The sequence below is a fragment of the Dromiciops gliroides genome, chromosome X (assembly GCF_019393635.1).
Source record: "Dromiciops gliroides isolate mDroGli1 chromosome X, mDroGli1.pri, whole genome shotgun sequence".
NCBI lineage: Eukaryota > Metazoa > Chordata > Mammalia > Microbiotheria > Microbiotheriidae > Dromiciops > Dromiciops gliroides.
Window position 1 is genome coordinate 73,201,974 of NC_057867.1, and position 22,163 is coordinate 73,224,136.

The following is a 22,163-nucleotide window of genomic DNA, read 5'->3' on the forward strand; positions in this document are numbered from 1 at the left end:
ATTAAGTCAAAACAAAACAAAACAAAACAAAACAAAAAAAACAGCCCACAGACCTTACCTGACAATGTGTGTGTCTTTTCCTACCCATACTTCATTGGGAGGGGTGGGAGGCATCTTCATTGTCAGGCCTCAAAAGACACTGTTATGGTTAATTCACCAAACAGTGATTAAAAGACCTGACCTGTGTCAAGAGAAACAGCCCCTGCCCTGAGGGAGCTTCCATTCTCATGATGACATTGATCACAGTTGTTTTGTTCTCCTTTATATTAATTGGGGTTTTTAGGTAACTTTTTCTCCCAAATAAAAAACCACTCTAACACAAATATGCCTGAAATGCAAAGACTTGCCTTTGGTGTTCATGTTCCACTTTTGTTCTAGAACTTGTGGAGATTGTTCGAGATCATCTAGTCCTTGGGGTTCTTTTCCTAGGGCCATGAACTTTGCTTTAAAAAATATCTGGTGGGGGCAGCTAGGTGGAGCAGTGGATAAAGCACCGGCCCTGGATTCAGGAGGACCTGAGTTCAAATCCAGCCTCAGATACTTGACACTTACTAGCTGTGTGACCCTGGGCAAGTCGCTTAACTCTCATTGTCCCGCCCCCTCCCCAAATATATATATATATATATGGAGAACTGTATTTCATTGTCATTGATTTCCTTTATAATGCAAAGTATTTCATTTTATGCCTTAAAATAGCTGACTCTGAGAAGGGTTTCACCAGACTGCTAAAAAGGCCCAGAATACAAAGGGGAAGAATCCTTGATTGACTCCAAACCCCTCATTTTACAGAGGGGACACTGAAACCCAGGGAGGTTAGGTAGCTTGATCAATATATACACATATTAACAGAGCTAGGATTTGAATCCAGGCCCTTAGACTGCAAATCCAGACAGATGTAACCAAAAGGAGTCACTCCAGATTTGCCCTCAAGTCCTAGATGGAAGTCCTCAAAAGGCTTTCGATAGCTTACAAGTGAAGCCAAGTTTAAGTGACTTGCCCAGGGTCACATAGTGTCTGAGGCTGAATTTGAACTCTGGTCTTCCTGACTCCAGGCCCAGCACTCTATGCCCTGTGGTACCCCCTACCCCAAACTTTCATTTGAGATGGTTATAAAATTCAGCCCTGGAAGAAGAAAAGGAGTCAAAAAAGTTTTGAAATCCTCTGAATTCAGTGCTTCTCCTCCTTCTCTTCCTCCTGCAAAAGGCTTTTCCAGTTCCCTTTCGCTCTCACCTTGCTCTCTCTTAAGCATGCAGAAAAAGTATTGTAATGATTGGAATGACGGCACCTACTGGAGACTTACTATAGGAAAGCTCCACCATGAGGAGAATGCCTCAGAGGGCAAGGCCATGCGGCTTCTCTTTGGCGTCAGGAAGTGACATTTGCTCATGGGTACTGTCTATCAAGGCTACTGGCCAATCAACTTGAGGAGCCTCCTATTTTCTGGAAGGGGACAGGAAGGAGGAAGGAGTGCCTGCGGGGGGAGCTCTGTGTCTTGTGGGTTCCTGACTTGGTGGTGATGGCAAGAAAAGACAGAGAGGAGCTGAGGAAAGATAGGATTGCAAGGTTGTAAGAATTCTGTTCTCAATCTTTCTCTTTCTATATTTCAATAAACCCTTAAAAATCTAAACTCGTTTTATCAGTGATTTTAGTCAGTTTCCCCCAAAACTGGGGGAACAGATTAGAACCCACATTTAGAATTTTAAATTACACAGTATGCTGATCAGGAGACACTGGACTGAAAAGCAGAAGGACCACACTGGATTGCAGAGGCAGGAACCCAACAGATCTTAACACATTAACACTAAGAAGCCCAAGTTCAAAAGGAATACCTTAAGGTCTTAGACATATTTCAAAAAATCAACTTTCGAAGTACAAAATAATAACAATAATAGTCACAAGGGGCCATAGCAGACACGGGGCTGGCCTGGAGGCTCATGTCTCACCTTTGACACATGCCGCCTCTGTGACTGCAAGCAATCTTCTAGATCATTCTCAGGGCTCTAGGCAACTCTTTTAGCTTATAGTAGTGACAGCTTAGAAGGTACCAGTCTGCATGGGTAGAGGGAGTTTCCTTACCTGAGAGTTCTCTAAAATAAGGAAATCACAGGTTCAAAACTATAATTTAAGATTCTAAATGTGGATTATCTGTTCCCCCAGTTTTGGGGGAAACTGACTAAAATCACTGATAAAACGAGTTTAGGTTTTTAAGGGTTTATTGAAAAATAGAAAGAAAAAGATTGAGAACAGAATTCCAACAGCCTGGCATTCCTATCTTTCCTCAAATTTCCTGTCAAGTCTTCTGCCGCCACCACCATCCAGTCAGGAACCCAAAAGAGCGAGAGCTCTCCGTGCAGGCTCCCTTTCCTCCTTCCTGTCTCCTCCCAGAAAATAGGAGGCTCCTCAAGTTGATTGGCCGGTAGCCTTGATAGGCAGCACCCATGAGCAAACGTCATTTCCTGACGCCAAGGAAAAGCCACATGGCCTTGCCCTCTGAGGCATTTTCCTCATGGCGGAGCTTTCTCACAGCAAGTCTCCAGTAGGTGGCGTCATTCCAATCATTACAATACCAAGCCCTGTTTCATAACAATAGTTAGCATTTATTTATATAGTGCTTTCGTATTTGCAAAGTGATCTCATTTAGTCTTTACAACAACCTTGTGAAGTAGGTGATATCCATGAGGGAGGCAGCAATTTATCTGAAAAAGATCTGGGGGTTCTAGTGGTCTACAAGCTCAATAGGAGTCAGTAACATGATATAACAGCCCAGAATGTTTCTATGAATAAGGCTGAGTTATACTGAGAGGAATAAGGAAATGGTAGTCATCCAGAGGAGGATAGTAAAAATGAGAAAGGGTTTTGAATCTGTCATGTGAGGACTGGATGAAGAGCCTGGGGATGTTTAGCCTGGGGAAGAGGTTGAGCAGCGAAAGGACGGCTTGTGATTGCTGTTTTCAGATATTTTAAGGGCCCTCACGGAAAAGAGCAATTGGTCTGGCTCCATTTGGCCTCAGATGTTGGAATGAAGAGGGTTGGGGGTGAGGGGGAGAGAGAACAGGAAGCCTTCATTAAGTATTTGAGCAACTGTCATGTGGGAGGCAGGTCAGATGGGAGGGCATAACTGGGAACAATGGGTGGAAGTTCCAGAGGTGCAGGAAAAAACTATTTGTCAACGAGAGCTGCCTGAAAGTGACCGAAGTGCTCTGCCTCGGCGGAGGGGGGCTCTTCATTGGAGGACTGAAGGAAGTGGCCACATGTAGGTGTGTCCTGGCATACCCTGGGTCTCTTGTGGGCCTGCAGTGGACCCCGCCAAGGACTTCTGATTCTGCTTCCAATAAGATCACAGAACCTTAGCAAGAAAAAGGCTCTTTGAAAGCCTTCCCACTTTGCAGATGAGGAAAAGTTTCTCAGAGATTCAGATGTTCCTCAACTAGAGAAATGGTATAGTATAGTGGACAGAGCCCTAGGCTCAGAGCTGAGTTCAAATCCCTCCTCAGGCATCCTGGGCAAGTCAATGCACGTTTCAATGCCTCAGTTTCCTCATTATAAAGTGGGGATAATAACACTGATGTTCACAAGGTCGATGTGAGACTCAAAGGATATCATGAAAGTAAAAGGCCTTCACAAAAGTTAAAGGGCTCCTCAAATGTCCTTTTTATACCTGGCTTGTACGTAGTTGCATAATGTCTCCCCCATTAGACTGTGAGCTCCTTGAGAGCAGGGGCTATCTGTCACCTTTCTTGTATCTCCACTATTTAGCACAGTGCCCAGCACATAGTAGGTATTTCATAAATGTTGACTGACTGTGAACTAATATTATTATACTAGTGAGGAAAACCTGGCTGGATTATCTCCTTTTTTATAAGCTGGTTGGGGAGGTAATCACACATTCATTGTGGTACCCATCAAAATGAACCTACTTCAATGCTTTCTGCATCAAGCGGCTCTTCCTATGTATGGTTAATCATCCAGAAAGGATTTCTGCTATCAGAAAGCTGCTCTTACCTCTGTTATCTATGTCACTAGAAATTGGACTGGTTCATAAGAAACATGCTAATTAATCACAGTGCTTTGAACAAGAGCTTGGAAATGTAATTATTCCCTAACCCTGTAGTATTACTTCATGAAACTCTTGGTCTTCAGAAGAGAAGAGGTGAAGGGGAGGCTCTAACAAAGGATCAGTTAGTAACTTGCAATCACATAATATTTTACCATAGAGGGGAAATGTGAATAGTGTTTCAGCCAGTTCTTTGTGCAGTGTTTATGTTGAGTTGTTGTTGTTGTTATTGTGGAGTCATTTCCAGTCATGTCTGACTCTATGACCCCATTTGAAGTTTTCTTGGCAAAGGTACTGAAGTGGTCTGCCAGTTCCTTCTTTATCAGGTTGAGCATTGAGTGAGTATAAAGGGCCAGCTAGGTTTTGCAGTGGATAAAGTGCAAGACCTGGAGTCTTGAAGATTCACCTTCCTGAGTTCAAATCTGGCCTCAGACACTTACTAGCTGTGTGACCCTGGGCAAGTCACTTCACCATGTTTGCCTCAGTTTGTACATCTATAAAATGAACTGGAGAAGGAAATGGCAAACCACTTCAGTATCTCTGCCAAGAAAACCCCAAATGGGGCCACGAAGGGTCAGACACAACTGAAAAATAACTGAACAACAAACACTCAACATAAAATCCAAGGGCAGATATCCTGAGTTTCAAAGGAGGAAGAAGCAGCAGCATGGGGGTAGTTGAGGGAGATAGATGAGGCTTCAGGAAGACTGGCTTCACTTCCTGCTTCTGACACGTATAGGCTGTGTGACCATGGGTACATCACCTAGCTTGTCTGAGCCTCAGGTTTCCGTTTATAAAATTGGAGATAATAAGAGCACCGACTTCACTGAACGAGTGGGTGCCTCAAATGAGGGATTGCATGTAAAGCAGTCTGCAAGCTTTAGAAGGCTAGATGCCTAAGAAGGATGATCATTTTTACTTGAGACTTCAGAGCTATTATCATTGTTACTTGATAAAGACAGTGCAGATCACACTTACCCATATCTGTGAAACTCTCTTCCATATTTTCCATAAATTTACCACACGAGGGCCACCCACTGTGATAGAAGCCTTTTAATATCCACAGACAATTATCCTTTCAAAAGTGAACAAAGTACAGTGGATAGAGCTCTGGATTGAGAGTCAACGGATCTGGGTTCTAGTTCTAGCCCTTCCACTAGTTGACTGTTTGACCTTGCCAGTTTCTTCATCTAGAAAATGGACATATATATGAATGAGATCCTCCTCTAAATGTAATTCCAGCTCTCTTATAACTACTATTACTACAAGTAAATTAATGCAAAGCCATGAAGGAGGAGAAAGCATGGCCTGATTAGAGCAGAATGGGACCAGTTTTCAGAGTGTTGCCTTGTTAACTACTGACAACTGAACATTTATTTTTATAAACCATTTGCTCCCGAAAGAATCCTATTCCTGATTTATGCTAAATCTGTTTTTACAAGAACATTTAATGAACATCTGGATTTCCTGTTAGTGTCTCTTTTCACTTATCTTTTTAAAAGCATTTCAGAGGCTTTGTATTGTTACAATGTCCACATGAAAAATTGTGAAAATAGGGCAGGCATTGAGTGCTTGGCCCATAGTAGGTAGCTGGTGCACATTTTCAGAATGAAGAAAAGATAAGGAGGGAGCCAGGGAAGGGGCAGGATATAGGCTAATATGAAAGTGTTTGGATTTCTTTTAAAAAACAGATCAAGGAAACTGCTAAAACAGATGGATTCTAAGCTGCAAGTATCCTGGGGAAAACAGGTTTGGGTTTTTTTTTTAAACAAATCAGCCAGAAAATCAGGGCTGAGGAGAGGCTTAAAGTTGAATGGGGAAGCAGTTTTTACAAGGGTTTGTGGCTATTCTCCCTATGGGATTTCTGAAACACATCCCCCAAAACAAGAGAGATCCCAAGCATTTTGAATGAGAGGTGTGCTTTCCTGACTGGCCTCCATCATGAGAGGCCAGGGAAGGAGGCAGCTGTAACACGGATAGGCATGAGCCACAAGCAGAAGTGCTGACAGGCCTGTTAATGGGTAGAAGTGAGGACCGACATTCAGAATGAAGGTTACATTCCCTCCACTACAGACAGTCATAATTAAGAATGTTTATTTCTGAGGCAAGCAAAGCATTCCCAGAGAAAGTGTCTGCAGGTGGGACCTCATGGGGGGGGGGGTAGAGGATGGACATCGCCCTCTCCATGCAGGAAAAACAAAAGCTCCAGGATGCTGGCATAAGGCTTCCTGTTTTAACTAATTATTCTTGCTAATTAGATGCTAAGCGATGTTGTTTCTGTGTTGCTGAAGGGCTGCAAGTGCTACCAGCACCCTCTAAATTGGGCACCCTGGGGCAAAGTGCCACTTACCCATCCTAGTTGTGGTGCTGTCTACTAGTCAGAAATGTGGCAAGTGAGAAGTGTAAGACACATTTTTTCATCTACATTGACTATGATTGCTGGGGTTGGTGGGGGTGGGGGGGTTGTTAAAGCTGTCACAGAGCTAGCAACTAGACTTTTCCTAGGTAACGTTTTATGCTATTTTCAATAGAACAGTAATGTCCTCAAATTGTCAATAATTATGATTCTCTACCCCCCCTTCATGATGAATTAAATTGGCATTCTAGGAAGTTTCACTCATCAAAATAATTAGGAAGAAGAAGTAGACTGGGAAAAGGAGAGACGAGCAGATAGTGATGGAAGTCATCGAAATTCAAAATGAGAAAAACAGATGATAACATTACCAAATTCAACTGACTAAAATGGATTGCGTGAAACAATAGATAAAGGGGATGGGGAGGTAGCACAAGGATCTTAAGAAGAAATACTCAGTTGAGGAAATCTCTGAACCCCAAGAGGGAGGGAGAAGAATGCTCCAGATCATGGAAAAGCCAATTTGGGTTAAGATTAATGCAGGAGTGCTAGTATGAGCTGAGCTTATGAGGGAGCACCTGGACAAAGCAGGGAGGATGAGTAGATGTGGAGAAGGGGTCATGGAGTTCCCCTGGGTTCAGTGAGCACTTCTATGTAGATGATTCTCAGATCTACATACCCAGACTTAGTCTCTCTTCTGAGTTCCAGGCCTATGGCCCAAATGGCCTATTAGACATCTCACACTGGGTGTCTTGTGGGCATCTTGAGCTCAACACGTCTCAACACATCCCTCATCTGAAATTCCCTATTACTCTGAAGGGTCCCCTCATCCTGCCAGTCAGCCAAGTTTGCAACCTTGGGGTTATCCTCAAATTCTCACCCTCACCCACCCCACACATTCAGTCAGTTGCCAAATCACATTGTTTCTCTTTCCATGACATCTCTCCAATGTGTCCCCTTCTCTCCAGTCCTACAGCCAATCACCAGCTTATTGCAGGCCCCCACAGAACCACCCTCCTGGACTCCTGCACCAGCCTCCTAATTAGGTCCCTTGCTTCAGGATTCTCCCTGCTCACAGCTGCAGAAGAGTTAAAATCTTCACAAATTACTCACTTAACTACGGTGCTTCCCTATTATTACCCCTAGAATCAAATATAAACTCTTCTATTGGTCACTTCTGAGTGTTCACAATGTGGCGCCTTCCTATCATTCAGGTCCTGTGAAGATGTTCCTCTCCTTCCTGAACCCTGGCGTGCGACCATCCTGGCTTGTTTGCCATTTCTCATACATGGCTTTCTTTGTGCCCTTACATTGGCAGCCCCCCCATGTCTGGAAGACTCTCCTTCCTCACCTTTGTCTCTTTTTTTAAAAACAAAAGTATTTTATTATTTTCCAATGACATATAGAGATAGTTTTCAACATTTGTTTTTGTTTTGTTTTGTTTTGTTTTTTAAGTGAGGCAATTGGGGTTAAGTGACTTGCCCAAGGTCACACAGCTAGTAAGTGTTAAGTGTCTGAGGCCGGATTTGAACTCAGATCCTCCTGAATCCAGGGCCGGTGCTCTATCCACTGCACCACCTAGCTGCCCCTCAACATTTGTTTTTATAAGCTTTCTAGTTCCAAATTTTTCTCCCTTCCCTTCCCCCCAAGACAGAGAGCCGTCTGATATAGGTTTTATATATATATATATATATATATATATATATATATATATATATATATATACACACAGTCACATTAAGCATTTCTGTATTAGTCATTTTGTGAAAGAAGAATCAGAACACAAGGGGAAAACCTCAAAAAAAAAGAAAAACAAAACAAAAAAGTAGAAACGGTATGGTTCAATCTGCATCCAAATTCCACAGTTCTATTTATTCATTTATTTGTTTGTTTGTTTATTTATTTATTTGTGGGGCAATGAGGGTTAAGTGACTTGCCCAGGGTCACACAGCTAGTAAATGTCAAGTATCTGAGGCCGGATTTGAACTCAGGTCCTCCTGAATCCAGGGCCGGTGCTTTATCCACTGAGCCACCTAGCTGCTGCTTAAAGACAAGGGGTGATTATTTTTTGACAGAGAGGTGATGAACTAAATATACAGAATGAGACACATTTTTGGACATGGCCGACACATTTCTTTTTTCTGGCTATGGAGCGCATTTTCCATCATGGATCCTTTGGAATTGTCTTGGATTATTGTATTGCTGAGAAGAGCTAAGTCTATCACAGTTGATCATCACACAATGTTGCTGTTACTATGTACAATGTTCTGCTGGTTCTTCTCATTTCACTCAGCATGAATTCATGTAAGTCCAGGTTTTTCTGAAATCTGCCTGCTCATAATTTCTTAAAGCCCAATAGTATTCCATTACATTCATACACCACAACTTGTTCAGCCATTTCCCAACTGAAGGGCATCCCCTCGATTTCCAATGTTGCCGCCACAAAGAGAAATGCTATAAATATTTTTGTAATGCCTCACCTCTGTCTCTTAGAACCCCTGGCTTCCTTCAAGAATCAGCTCCAATGGTACCTTCTGTAAAAGGCCTTTCCTGCTTCCCCCATCCCCAACCCTTGGTCGTAGTTAACGCTGGTACATCTATAGCATCTGTGTCTTTCTCCTTCAGCAGCTGTCTCCCTGGATAGCTCCTTGAGGAAGGCACTACTGCCCTCTTTAAATCTCTAGCACAGTCCCTGAAAGGTAGGAAATGCTTACAAAAGAGTTAAGAGCTCATTGATCAACTCGTCAATACAGTGGTAATGGGGGCTTTAATTAGTCAGACATCTTCTGTAACTCTTGGCTAAAAGCAGAAAAGCTAATCTCTTCTTGACTTGACTTAATGACAAATTAATCATTTAAAAGAGAGAAAAGCCAAAGCCCAGAACTTTTAGTATGAGTCTTAGTTCCAGATGACTTGGTCGCTGGGGTGCAAATGTTGGGGATCTCAGGAGGATGTGACTGCTCCATTTTAGAATTTGTGAGAGGCAACAATTTCAAAGGGCCTATGACAAAGAATGTCATACACCCCTAGAGAGAGAGAGAGAGAGCAAGCTGATGAACTCGCCGTGCAGACTGAAACATTTTTTTGCTTTTCTTTATTGTTTGTTTTTCGCACAGCTAATACAGAAAAATGTCTTGCATGACTTCACATGTGTGATGGGTATCATTGCTTGCCTTCTTAATGGGTGGGGGAAAGGCTAGAGGGAGGGAGAGAATTTGGTACTAAAAAAAGTTTAAAATAAATATTTTAAAATTGTAATAGGGAAGTAATGGAAACCTCCATATACTCTCATCTGCACCCTAAGTTTTAGGGGGGCAGCTAGGTGGCACATTGGCCTTGAAGTTGGGAGAACATTTGTTCAAATTTCACCTCAGATACCTACTATCTGTGTGACCCTGGGCAAGTCATAACCCCAGTTGCCTTAAACATATGGGGCCATCTCCAGTCATCCTGATATATATCCTGCCACTGGACTCAGATGGCTCTGAAGGAGAGAATGATGCTGGTAACCTTGCACAGCCCTCCCTTACTTAAATCCAATTCATTGCAAGTCATGACATCACCCTGATGTCATGGTCTTTTTTGAGAATGAAAGACAAACAAGTTTTAGGGAAGCAAATTTCAGAGAGCTCAAAGAAAAAACTGATAGGCTGCCTTGAACAAAACTCTATAGGAGAAGTGGGATGGGAAGTTCTTAAGAAGGAAATTCTACAGATACAAAAAGAACCAATTCTGTTGATGCAGAAGAGGGGAAACTGCCTAATTAGACTTATGAGGGTGTAAAAAAATTTATCAACCAATATAGATATTTAAATTGTTAAGAATTTTATTGATAGCTTTTGTTTTTATGTCACCTGCATTTCCCACTATCTCCTCCCTTCCCCAATTCAGAGGGCTATCCCTTGTAACAAAGAATACAAAAGAAAGAAAAGACATAGTGCCATGCAATTAGCTGGCAAAAATAAAACACCAGACTTTAGAATAAAGAGAATCAGAGTTCAAATCCAGCCTCAGATACTTCCTAGCTGTGTGACCCTGAACAAGTCACTTAACCTCTCTAGGCCTCAGTTTCTCATCAATGAAATGGGGATAACAATAGTATCCAGACATGACAGGGTATTTATGGGGATAGAATGAGAAAACATGTGCAAAGTGCTTTGCAAACCTTCAAGTGCCATCTAAATGCTTGCTATTATTAAGTAACCAACATATCAAGCAAGTCTGCCAGTGTATGCAATGTTCCCCACCTCTGCAAAAGAGGGAATCAAGGGCAGGTAATGGAAAGAATATTAAACCATGGCATGAGGCTAGAAGTCTAGTTTCAGTAGCATGGTCTACTCTCCTTGAGGCTGGCAAGGAAAGGTAATCTCAACACGAAGCATCTTTGCTTCTTACTGAGAAGCTGCTGAAAGAACTGAGGGGATCTGATTGTGGAGTGACTGGCACCGTTCTTTGAAAGATTACAGAGCACAGGATTGGACAAGGGGAGGGAGAGGGAGAGAGGGAGAGAGAGAGAGGGAGAGAGAGAGAGGGAGAGAGAGAGAGGGAGAGAGAGAGGAAACCAAAGCCTGCAAACCATAGACCAATGAGCTTGACTTGAATTCCTGGACAATCTAGACTCGGGGAGGGGAAATGATAACTATCTTAAGGAATGTGCTGGAGCAGGCTCCTTGCCAATTGTTAATCATGTGAATAATGAAGATTAAACTAAGAAGTACATTGTGCATACATTTTTTCTAAGCATTTCCCGGCATACCATTAGCTATCTTCAAGTGTTTGGAAGATTATCATATGGGCACTGGAAGGGCTGGTGGAATCTTTCCTTGGCTCTCCAGAAGAGAACTAAGAGCAGTAGGTGAGAGTCATTGAGAGGACAGTTTCCACTTTGTGTCAAGTAAACCTACCCAGCGCCACCTGGGAGAGAGTGCTTTCTCCTTAACAGAAGGTATTCAAGCAATGGCTGGAAATTCCTGTGTTTGATATTCTGTAGTAGATATTCTTGTTCAAGCATGAGCTGGATAACAGTGTAAAGAGAAATACCTTTACAAGACATCCAGACTCAGATCAACACAATGACAAAGCCTCATTCCAGAAGACCAATGATAAAACATGGCACTCACTTCTCGACAGAGGTTACGGAAGTAGGGTGCATAAGAAGACATGACCGATTCAGGAAGTTGTTTTTCTTGATTATGCATATTTGTTACAAGGGTTCTATATTTTTAATGGGGAGAAGTGAGAGGAAGAGAAAGTAGATTTCTGTTAGTGGAAAAAATGTACCTCAAAAATTGGGGAAAATGAAAGAGAGAAAAGAAATATTTGCTAATTAAAAATAAAATGAAATGGGAAAAAAAAGTCTCTGTATTGCCTCTGAGGTTTCCCAAAGACCTCCCAGGGTCCACTCCCTCCCAAGGCAGCCCGTTCCACATCTTAGGGCACAAGAGCCTAAATTAGCTTTTACTGACAAAAGATCAGGGCAACTGAATGCCTGGCAGGGAGCAGTACAATTTTCTATGGTGGTCAATGGCTGTAGCCCAGTAAATGAGAAGAAAGGAGCCCTCTATTAGTATAAAGAGGACTAAATGCCTCAGAACTCTGCCCTCCTAATTATAACCTTTGCAATACAGTCGTGGGCCAGGGGGAGGACCAACACTGGAGGGCCCTTTGATCTCAGATTTTAGTCCTGGCTCACTAATTATTTGTCTTTCAAACACAAAGTAGCCCAGAAATCATTGCACTAAATGGACAGAGGTCATTAAAATGTTAATGGAAGGGTATATATTTAGCCATAGGTTCAGGTTATACAGTATATTTGTAATTCAATTCAACAAACCTTATTAGAAGCCTACTGTGTGGTAAGACACTGATTTAGCTTAGTGTGCTCAGTATGGGCAAAACCCCCTAATTAGGGCTTAAAATTTGGATTGAATAAGCATTTCACAGAGGACCAGTAGGCGCTAACAAACCCTCTCCTGATCCTCAGCATGGGCAGCAAGAACTACTCTGTGGCCCTCCTACTACTTCCAGAATAAAATGCTAACTTCTCTGTTTGGGTTTTAAAGTCCTTTACAGTTTGGCTCCTGTCCATCTTCTCAGACTAATTCTACAGTTCTCCCCCTTATGGGCTCTAAGCCTAACTGGCCAACTCACTGACCCCTGAATGTAGCATTGTACCTCTTGCTTGTGTCTTTGCACAGGCTGTCTCCCATCCCTGGAATGCTCTTCCCTCTACCTCCACTTCCTAGAATGCTTAGCCCCTTTAAGGCTCAGCTAAAGAGCCACCTCCTATATGAGGCCTTTCCTGAGCCCCCGACTCGTTTGTATAACCTCTCCCCAAAATGACTTTGTATATATTTCATATTTAATTCTGTTTCCCTCCCAGTAGAATGTAAGCTCCTTGAGGGACAATGTCTTTTTTGTCTTTATAGCCCATAGTAGGTGCCTAATTAATGTCTGTTGACTTGAGTAGTTATCTCAGGTACTAGCCTACAGCCCTATGCTCATCAAAGGTAGCTCGTGTTTGGTAGTTCTACCATTAGGATTCCCCCAATTGACTGTGTGGCCTACCCTCCCATTATTGTCCATTGGGATGTCTGAAAGCAAACCCACTCCTTCAGAGAACACTGATAGACTGCACAACCATGGCAAAAATTGGTAGCCATTCCCAGACTCCTGCTCCTGCCCTGATAAGACACTTAGATTCCCATATCAAGAAGAACGGGACTAGACAGAAAAGCGTTCAGAGGAGAACACGCAGCCACTGTGAGACTTTTAGTTCATATTTCCATGGTACTTAACTATATTCCAAGTGCTTACCTCAGAACAAGCTTGGAAGGCCAAAAATATGGGGATTATTATGCTCATATTACAAAATGAAGAGATCTGACAGGTAAAGTTATGCAGTTGATAAGCAATAGATCAGGGCTTGAACTTATGCCTTCTGCTTCACCATAACATGCATATAACATAACATAATATTCCTTAGTTTGCCTAGAACATAGTTATTAGTCTGGCACCCTAACATCATCATTATTGGTTCTATTTCCCAATGGAAACTTTGAGGAAGGACTTTTTTGGGGCCTAGCATGACCTATTTTTACTAGTATTTTATTCTTTTCAATTATATATAAAGATAGAGGTTTTTGTTATTTTGTTTTGTTTTTGCGGGGCAATGAGAGTTAAGTGACTTACCCAGGGTCACACAGCTAGTAAGTGTTGTGTCTGAAGCCGAATTTGAACTCAGGTTCTCCTGAATCCAGGGCCGGTGCTCTATCCACTGCACCACCAAGCTGCTCCCTAAAGACAGTTTTTTTTACAATTTATTTCATTTATATTTCTATATGTCTTATGTCTTTTTTTAATTGATAAAGTATTTTATTTTTTTCCGTTACATGTAAAGATAGTTCTCAACCTTTGTTTATACAAGCTTTACAATTTCAGATTTTTCTCCCTCCCTCCTCTCCCTCCCCCCTCCCCTAGACTAAAGACAGTTTTTAACATTCATTTTAACAAATTTTTTTGGGTGGGGCAATATGGGTTAAGTGACTTGCCCAAGGTAACACAGCTAGTAAGTGTCTGGGGCCAGATTTGAACTCAGGTCCTCCTGAATCCAGGGCCGGTGCTCTATCCACTGCACCACCTAGCTGCCCCCTAAAGACAATTTTTAACATTCATTTTAACAAATTTTTGGGGGTGGGGCAATAAGGGTTAAGTGACTTGCCCAAGGTCACACAGCTAGTAAGTGTCTGAGGCCAGATTTGAACTCAGGTCCTCCTGAATCCAGGGCCAGTGCTTTATCCACTGTGCCACCTAGCTGCCCTTAACAAAATTCTGAGTTCCACATTTTTCTACTTTCCTCCCCTCCCCTCTTCCTAAGATGGTAAGTAATTTGATATATGTTATATATATATAATCCTGTAAAGCATATTTCCATATTAGTCATAGTTATGAAAGAAGAAACAGACCAAAAGGAAACACACACACAAATAAAGAAAGTGAAAACCGTCAGCTTCAATCAGCATTCAGAGTCCATCAGTTCTTTCTCTGGACGTGGAGAGCATTTCCCATCACGAGTCCTTTGTAATTGTCTTGGATCACTGTATTGCTGAGAAGAGTTGAGTCACTGATAGTTGATCATCACACAATGTTGTTACTGTGTACAACGTTCTTGAGAAGGGACATACTGACAGATGTGAAACATTGAATATTTAGTGTACCACTCCAAAGAGTTACTTAGCTGCCAAGAGCATGCTTTGGAGGCAGGCTATAACAGGGGGAGGAAGCACTGACCAGTAATCAGAAATGAGGGCAAACTTCCTCCGAACTGTTCCTAGAGTTTCAGCCCCTGTGATTTTGCCAGCTGGTCAGTGGCATTCTATTAGTGTCTGTGGGGCTCAACCAGCTAGACACGTCTGCAAGGATGCCAGGAACCCCTGTGGTTGAGCTACCAACAGAGTACTGGGTACATTCTGCTAGACTTGTCATTCCAGTTCTGCCTGGTCTGGAGCTTCCCCAGAACCCTCCCATAGGTTGGAGGATCTGATTCACTTTGGTTTCGTAGATTTCTGTTACTGTACGAGAATTTGTATGCCCCATAATTATCATAGGGGAAAATGTACAAATTCCATTCTTAAAACACAGGTGATAGTAATGAGCCTCTTCTTTTAACAGGCACCACCACAATTGAGAAATACGACCTTCGTACAAACAGTTGGATACAGGTTGGGACCATGAATGGTCGGCGGCTGCAGTTTGGAGTTGCGGTCATTGACAACAAGCTCTATATTGTTGGTGGAAGAGATGGTCTAAAAACTTCAAACACTGTGGAATGTTTTAATCCAGTATCCAAAATCTGGTCCATCATGCCTCCTATGTCAACTCATAGACACGGTTTGGGTAAGTTAAATACAATGAATGTAGTCTCTCTCTTATCCAGAAAATGAGAATAAGCATACAGTAGAGCCTGGCCATGATGCTGTTAGTCATCACAAGAATTTGGACAGTTCAAGAATATGTAATTTCCTAAGAGTGGGCATTCCCTTCTCTACTGCAGATCACAACCCCTCTATAACCCTGTGAGTTGCCTGACCTTTTAAAACTAGTCACTACTTAGCAGCTGACCTGGTGCCAAACATCTCTGAATTTAACAAGACTGGGCCTCATAGAGTAGACACAGGGTCTATCACTAGGCCTTTTCAGCTTGCCTAGGACCTGACAGTGCTTGTGCTCCACTGGTCTCTAGGAATTCAAGGCCACCCTTCTGCACAGATGAGCTACTGGAATAGGACTTCAGTGCAGGGGTCAGCTAATTACTCCCTCCAAGGAAACACTGGCTATTTTTTGCTAGATATTGGAATTCACTGACACAGGGAACTCTTAATGAGAAAACTGCACCTAATGTGTAACCTGGAGAGCTACACAGCAAGTTGCCTAGAACTCTAGAAATAAAGTGACTTAGCAGTGTGCCTGACACCTAGCAAGTACTTCTTGATTTCATTTAGCCACAGTCCCCTGGCCAATATGTGTCAGAGATGGCACTTGATCCCAAGTCTTCTTGGATCTGATCCTGGCTCACTGTGTCACACTGCTTCTCCAAGACCCAAGGTCACCTCCATGCCATGAATGAGTGCTTTCAGTCCACTCCAGTAAAAGGCTGAAGTCATTGTAAGAACTGTCTTGGCCTCTTCAGAATTTCTGGGATGTGGACACACATCCTCAGGCCTGGAAGCATTTAACTGGATGTTTTCCAGACTATGTTTCTTCATTCTCAGTCCAGGCACTTGCTATAGCCATCAAGACCCCTGAAAAGCATTAAATGTAAAACCATACAGTGACTTAAGGTCATTTTTTCTTCTAAATCTATGAGCCTGAGACTTTTGTAAAGCTGGAGGATATGCTCAGTAAGAACCTTTCTTTTCCTAATCATTGCAAAGCAACTCATTTAGTACATCTTGAGAAATGGCTAAATTACATACTGGAACCTCGGTAGAGAAATCTCCTTTGGTTTTTTTGTTTGTTTGTTTGTTTGTTTTTTGGGTTTTTTGTGAGGCAATTGGGGTTAAGTGACTTGCCCAGGGTCACACAGCTAGTGTCAAGTATCTGAGGCCAAATTTGAACTCAGGTCCTCCTGACTTCAGGGCCGGTGCTCTATCCACTGCGCCACCTAGCTGCCCCGAGAAATCTCCTTTAAAGGGAGGTAACTTCAGCACAAAGCTGGTTGTGGGAGAAGATAGCCAAATTAAATATACATTGGAAAATAGGGTTTAGGATTAAGAAATGAAAGATGTCAACAGCTCACATAAGATATAGAATCCTCTTAGCAACCATCTAGTCTAACCCACATGTTTTCCAGGTAGAGAAACTGAGACCTAGGGAGGGTGAGTGACTAGCCTAAAGTCATGGAATAGAGTTAGTTAGGTTGCAAACTTAGGTCATTCAACTCCAAGTCCAGTGAGTGACCTTTCCACTATACTACACGTGACAATTCCTTATTTTCTCCCTTATATAATACTTTTCTCCTCATTTACTGTATTCATATATGCCATGTCTCCTCCAATATAAGTAATAGGCTAATCTTATTATATTCAGGCTTTAACGCCAATGTTCCTCATTAAGAAGAAGGGTATTATGCTGGTAGTCACAACATTAGCCTTACCAAGTCTTCCCTTAGAAAGAGGTTCCCTCTCTTTTTGTAATGTATAAAAGCCAAACACATCACTCATTTCCTCTCTCAGAAAATATGAAACTTTATCTTCATTCAGTGCAAATATTTCAGCTTTGCCTGACTAAATATTTTTGCTTATCAAGCATCTAATTATTCATTAAACACAGAAGTCAGTCATTACCGAGTCTAAGCACTTCTAACCTAAATAATTACGTGAGGGAAAACCCAGTGAAAAGTTACTTTATCAGGACAGAAAATCACCGAATCACAGAGTTTTGTCCATACATAGAAACTACAATAAAGAGCTAAGATAGTCATTCAAGGGGAGAAGCCTCCCATTGAGGAAGAATCAGAGAATGTTTGAGCTACAAAAGCCAAACGGCTTTTCTGATCCCAAGTTGTCCTTTATGAGGAGAAGGGGAGAAAGGATCTCGGGTGTGCCAGATTCCCCCTCCTGGCCTGTGTTAGTTTTCCTCTCAGTTGTTGACACAGCCATCTAACCTACCCCATCCCACATTTTACAGAGGAATGAGGACATCTTAAGTGATATATCCACAGTCTCAGACTGAATAGCAAGATTAGTACTAGAACCCAAACCTCTTGACTCAATGTCCACTATTCTTTCCCCTATACACCAGACAGTTCCATTTGATCTGAATTATCCTAATTGGCTACCTAAATCAATAGAATACACCAATCATTTGAACCTCAGTTTCATTGTCTTTGTAGATATGGCATGTGCTAGAGGGAAATGAGTGAATGAAAGAAATATCCCAATTAATGTCACTGAGGGTACAGATGAGGTAATAGTGATTTGCCAGTAAAACTAAGAGAGAAAAGAGGAAGGAAGAAAATAAGCCAACAAGATTAATTCCTGGAGTGGTGAAGACAGGCAGTGCAGGGAGGGGCCATCAGAAGGAGCTAAGTGGGAAATCTCCTTCCCAAGTCTGAAAAAGTACCCATCCTCTGAGATGTCTCAATGAACCTGATACCTTCTCCTTTTGTTAACACTCAGTCTGTAAAGGGAAAGAGAACCACTATAGCTAGGCTCCAACCTCAGATGACTCTTCACAGCGTAGATGATTTCGCACAGCCATTGTTTCCAGAAAATGCCCTAAGGAAGCTGTGATCACCCTAGTGTGGTCATTCCTTCCTTGCAGTGAGCACAGCCAAGACATTCCTACCCAGCTGGGGAAATTCTTGTCCACAACCTCCTGTAAATTTGCTGCAGGTATCCACCCAACAGGTGGGACCAGGAGGCAGTTTTCTTGAATTCTCTTGGCCCTTCAAGGATCTACTCAAATCTACTATTTATCCCTCACTCTCAACATGGGATGAGCCCATCATTTCAATTCTACATTCATTTGATGACACACTTTACACCACTTTTCCCATGTAATTCGTTGTCCCAGAAAAAAGTGTCCCCTACAGATTGACATTCCCAGTAACCTTCCTTCCTTAACTTCACACAGTTTCAACAATGCTACTCTTCCTTGAGACCTTCATTAGACCTAAGGGTTCACTGGGGTTACAGGAATAGCTTTATCTTGAGATCAGTAGCAGAAGATTCCTTGAGAAATGAAAACTCAATTGGAAGCTGGTGGTTATTAGGAAAGGGCCACACTCATCATTGGGACACCATTCTCCTCCTTTAGGGGTAGCCATGCTTGAAGGACCAATGTATGCTGTCGGCGGACATGATGGATGGAGTTATCTTAACACTGTAGAAAGATGGGACCCTCAGGCACGGCAGTGGAATTATGTTGCTAGCATGTCAACTCCTCGGAGCACCGTGGGTGTCGCAGCATTGAACAGCAAGTAAGGAAGCCCTTTCCCAGCTCACATGCATGTGGGCTACCCGTCCTTTCAAACGAGATCTTTGTTTTCTTTCTTTTTTGTCCCAAATTTAAAAGGAGCTGAGGTTTGCAAGGTCCCCATTTTTATTAAGGTGCTAATAAAATTGATGGAAAATGATGAAAATCACATCAATACAGATCACCATTCCATTTTAAATCTGTAGCATCATCATTGCACATTTTCCAGTGGCACTTGCCAAGTTGACCTCATCGCTACAGTACGTGTGTTTTTATATATTTTGTTATCTATTATAGATTTTTCTATTATAGATTTTTATTCAGTAGAGCTATTATAGATTTCACTAGGAAAGGAGACTGACTCCCTGTGATGAAACTGTCTGCCAATGCACATCACCAAATAATCTGCAACTTAGTCTTTAGGGAGATGCCTGTGGGAAGTGAGAAGTTAAGTAACTTGCTCAGGACTACAGAGGCAGGGCTTGAACCCAGGGCTTTCTGAGTCTGAGGCAAGTTTTGTCCATTATGCAACACTGCCAGCCATGATTTTAATACCCTGTTTTCTTTGAATACCCTATCTTGAGCCATAATGATAATTTGGTCCTCACAGAAGTCCTCTGTGGTATATGGTATTATTATTGTTCCCATTTCACAGATGAGTAAAATGAGGCTCAGAAAGGTTAAGTGACCAAGCTCATAAAGCCAGCAAATATCTGAGCTAGGATGTGAACAGTGACACACCCTTAATATGACCCACCAACAAGGCACTCATAAGGAGAGAAGCATCCTACTTATCTTCAAGTGACATTATACTAGGAACCTATTGCCATTATGAAAAAAGTTATTTGAAACATATTTGATTGAACAGTTCCTATTTTGCCATACAAAAGCTCCCGTCATCACTTCCTGTATTATCTGCCCTTTTTTTCAGTCTGTGCTTTTCCGTTGGGCCTCCAGACCAGCTTTTAAAAAGTCATAAATAGGGCTTTGCTCCAGGGCACAGAAGCACAGAATTTAGAAGGTGCTGCTAATACTTGTCCCCTTTTGGCCCTAGAGCTTTGCAACTAGTTAATTAACATAGGAAGCTACCAGTGAGGTCCTTCCCCATTGCCCCCCCACCCTTACCTCAGGCCAGTTCATGACACTTGCCCTGGTCAAAAAGGTTCCTAGTGATAGCTCTGCTATGACCACCTTCCCTTTCAGTAATCCCTCTCTCTTCCTGGAAGTCCTCACTCACAGTGTCCCTTAATATTCCACTTCAGTTAACTTTCCCTGGACCTCCCACTTCTCTCTCCAGTCAAAACATATTCCTCCTTGGTAATAATCCTCGATGGGTGATGAACCTATGCTAGAAGTTTCCTAGGTATTCATGACTTAATGTAACATGCATGTTTTAACAGGTCCCTTTTAGAGCCACCATTTCCCTTTAAGGACCTAGGATAGGCTGTTGGCTCCATTTCAGCCCTTCTCAAATCATGCTACATTCATGGCTGCCCATCTGGCTTTGGCATGGAGCTGATAGGCCTGGTAGAAGCACAGGATCACCATGACATTGATCCCAACTCTATCTTTGGTGCCTTCCACAGCACAAACAGGAGGGGTTTGTGTTCAGAGGAGAGTCTCAGCCCTACAGTGGCTCAGGTCAAAAGCTCTCCTTCAAATGGTCACCTAATGAGGTTGGTAACGTCATCAACTGCCCAGGAAGGAAGATGCTGAGATCATCAAGTCCCACTCATTGGCTGCTGTGTTTCAGTGGCTCTCAACTCAGTGTGGAGGCCGTTAAAGCCTTTTTTTGTGATTTAGTAAGCATTCCTTCTATTTGTTGATGTGGGATTAAGTTCAAATGAAATTCACAGGTCTGTCCATCAAGTGTGGCATTTTAAAGTTCCAAGTAAAATCCCATTTTCCAGGGTAAAACCCAATTTGTAAGCTTTTCCACTTTCTCTTCAGGGCAAAGGAAAGGACAGGGTTGGGAGAACAGGGAGAGCACTGGGCCTGTGATAATGCTTTAAGATTTCCAAGGTGCTTAGGCTATATTCCCCTTCCCCTTCTCATTCACAAAGCCCTGCCCCTCTTAGGTCCTTATAGCATCTTGTCTGTGCTATTGTAATAGCTTCCTACTGAGTCACCATATCTCAAATCTCTTCCCCTTCTCAATTTATCCTCCTCAGAGCTGCCGAAGTGATATTACTAATAAGCACAGGTTTGACTATGTCACTCCCCTACTCAAAGAAATTCCAGTGGTTCCCTATTGCCTCACAGGAAGATACACTCACACTCCCCCAATCTGATGCTCACCTAACTTTCCAGCCATATATAGACAGATAGAATTCCATTGCATTATATTTCATATCACATATGGCCCTTCATGTTCTCTACATTTGATCCAGATTGGCCTGCTTGCCATTTCCTGTACGTGACAGTCTATCTCCCACTCCCATGCCTTTCCACAGGCTGAGCTCCTTACCCACAATGCCCTCGCTCCCCTTTTTAGAGTCCCTGGCTGCCTTCAAGGCTTAGCCCTCATGTCACCCTCCACATGAGGCCTCTCCCCATGACTTCACTTATTGGGCCCTGCTCCTCCCCAGTCTCTTTGTATATATTTTATATTTGTAAATCTTATTTTTATTCCAAACTTAAGAAATACTATATAAAATAGGCATTTTATCTTATATGTATAGGTCAAAAGAGACCTGTGCATAAAACTGCAGCTCTCTAGAATCTACTGATTGCTTTTCTTTTGAAATCTGGAGTAAGGTCAGCTGGTAGCTTTGAAAGCTGTCCTGCTTGTGTGTGGTTCCAGTTTGGCCTTCCACGTGTATATTTTGTATTTATGTGTCTGTGTACCTGAGCTTTCCCCCCAATAGAATATAAGCTCCTTTGCTGTTTGACTTTTGTCTCTTTAGCCATGGAACCTAGCACACTGCTTGGAACATAGCAGATGCTTAATAAAATGGTGAATGAATGAATGAATGAATGAATACATGACTTGCCCAGTGTGTGAGTCTGGATCTGAACTCCAAGATCAGAGCTCCAGTCCCTCTACTACATTGTCTCTATATTAGATCAACATGATGTCCAGAAAAAGACACATGCCTTGATATTTCCCAGCCACTTAATGTGCAAGAGAAGGAAGTCATCCAAATTAGTAATAGCTATGCTGATAGGCCAGGCTAGCAAGAGGCCTTAACCTTAGTGACCTTAACCTCTCCTTTTAGCATGCATCTCCTAGTTCCACCTTAGGCTTTCCCCCCCACAGAATCTCTTATACATAATGAT

The 22,163-nt window shown here is 42.4% G+C and overlaps 1 protein-coding gene across 2 annotated transcripts in view; it reads left to right on the top strand.

The window, feature by feature from the left end:
* KLHL4 (kelch like family member 4) overlaps positions 1 to 22,163 on the top strand; it is a 163,308-nt gene that overhangs the window by 130,423 nt on the left and 10,722 nt on the right. For both annotated transcript variants that reach the window (XM_043974797.1, XM_043974798.1), the window contains 2 exons: positions 15,078 to 15,302; positions 18,726 to 18,888. In XM_043974797.1, coding sequence (XP_043830732.1) covers positions 15,078 to 15,302; positions 18,726 to 18,888 — 388 coding nt within the window. The remainder of the gene's footprint in view (positions 1 to 15,077; positions 15,303 to 18,725; positions 18,889 to 22,163) is intronic.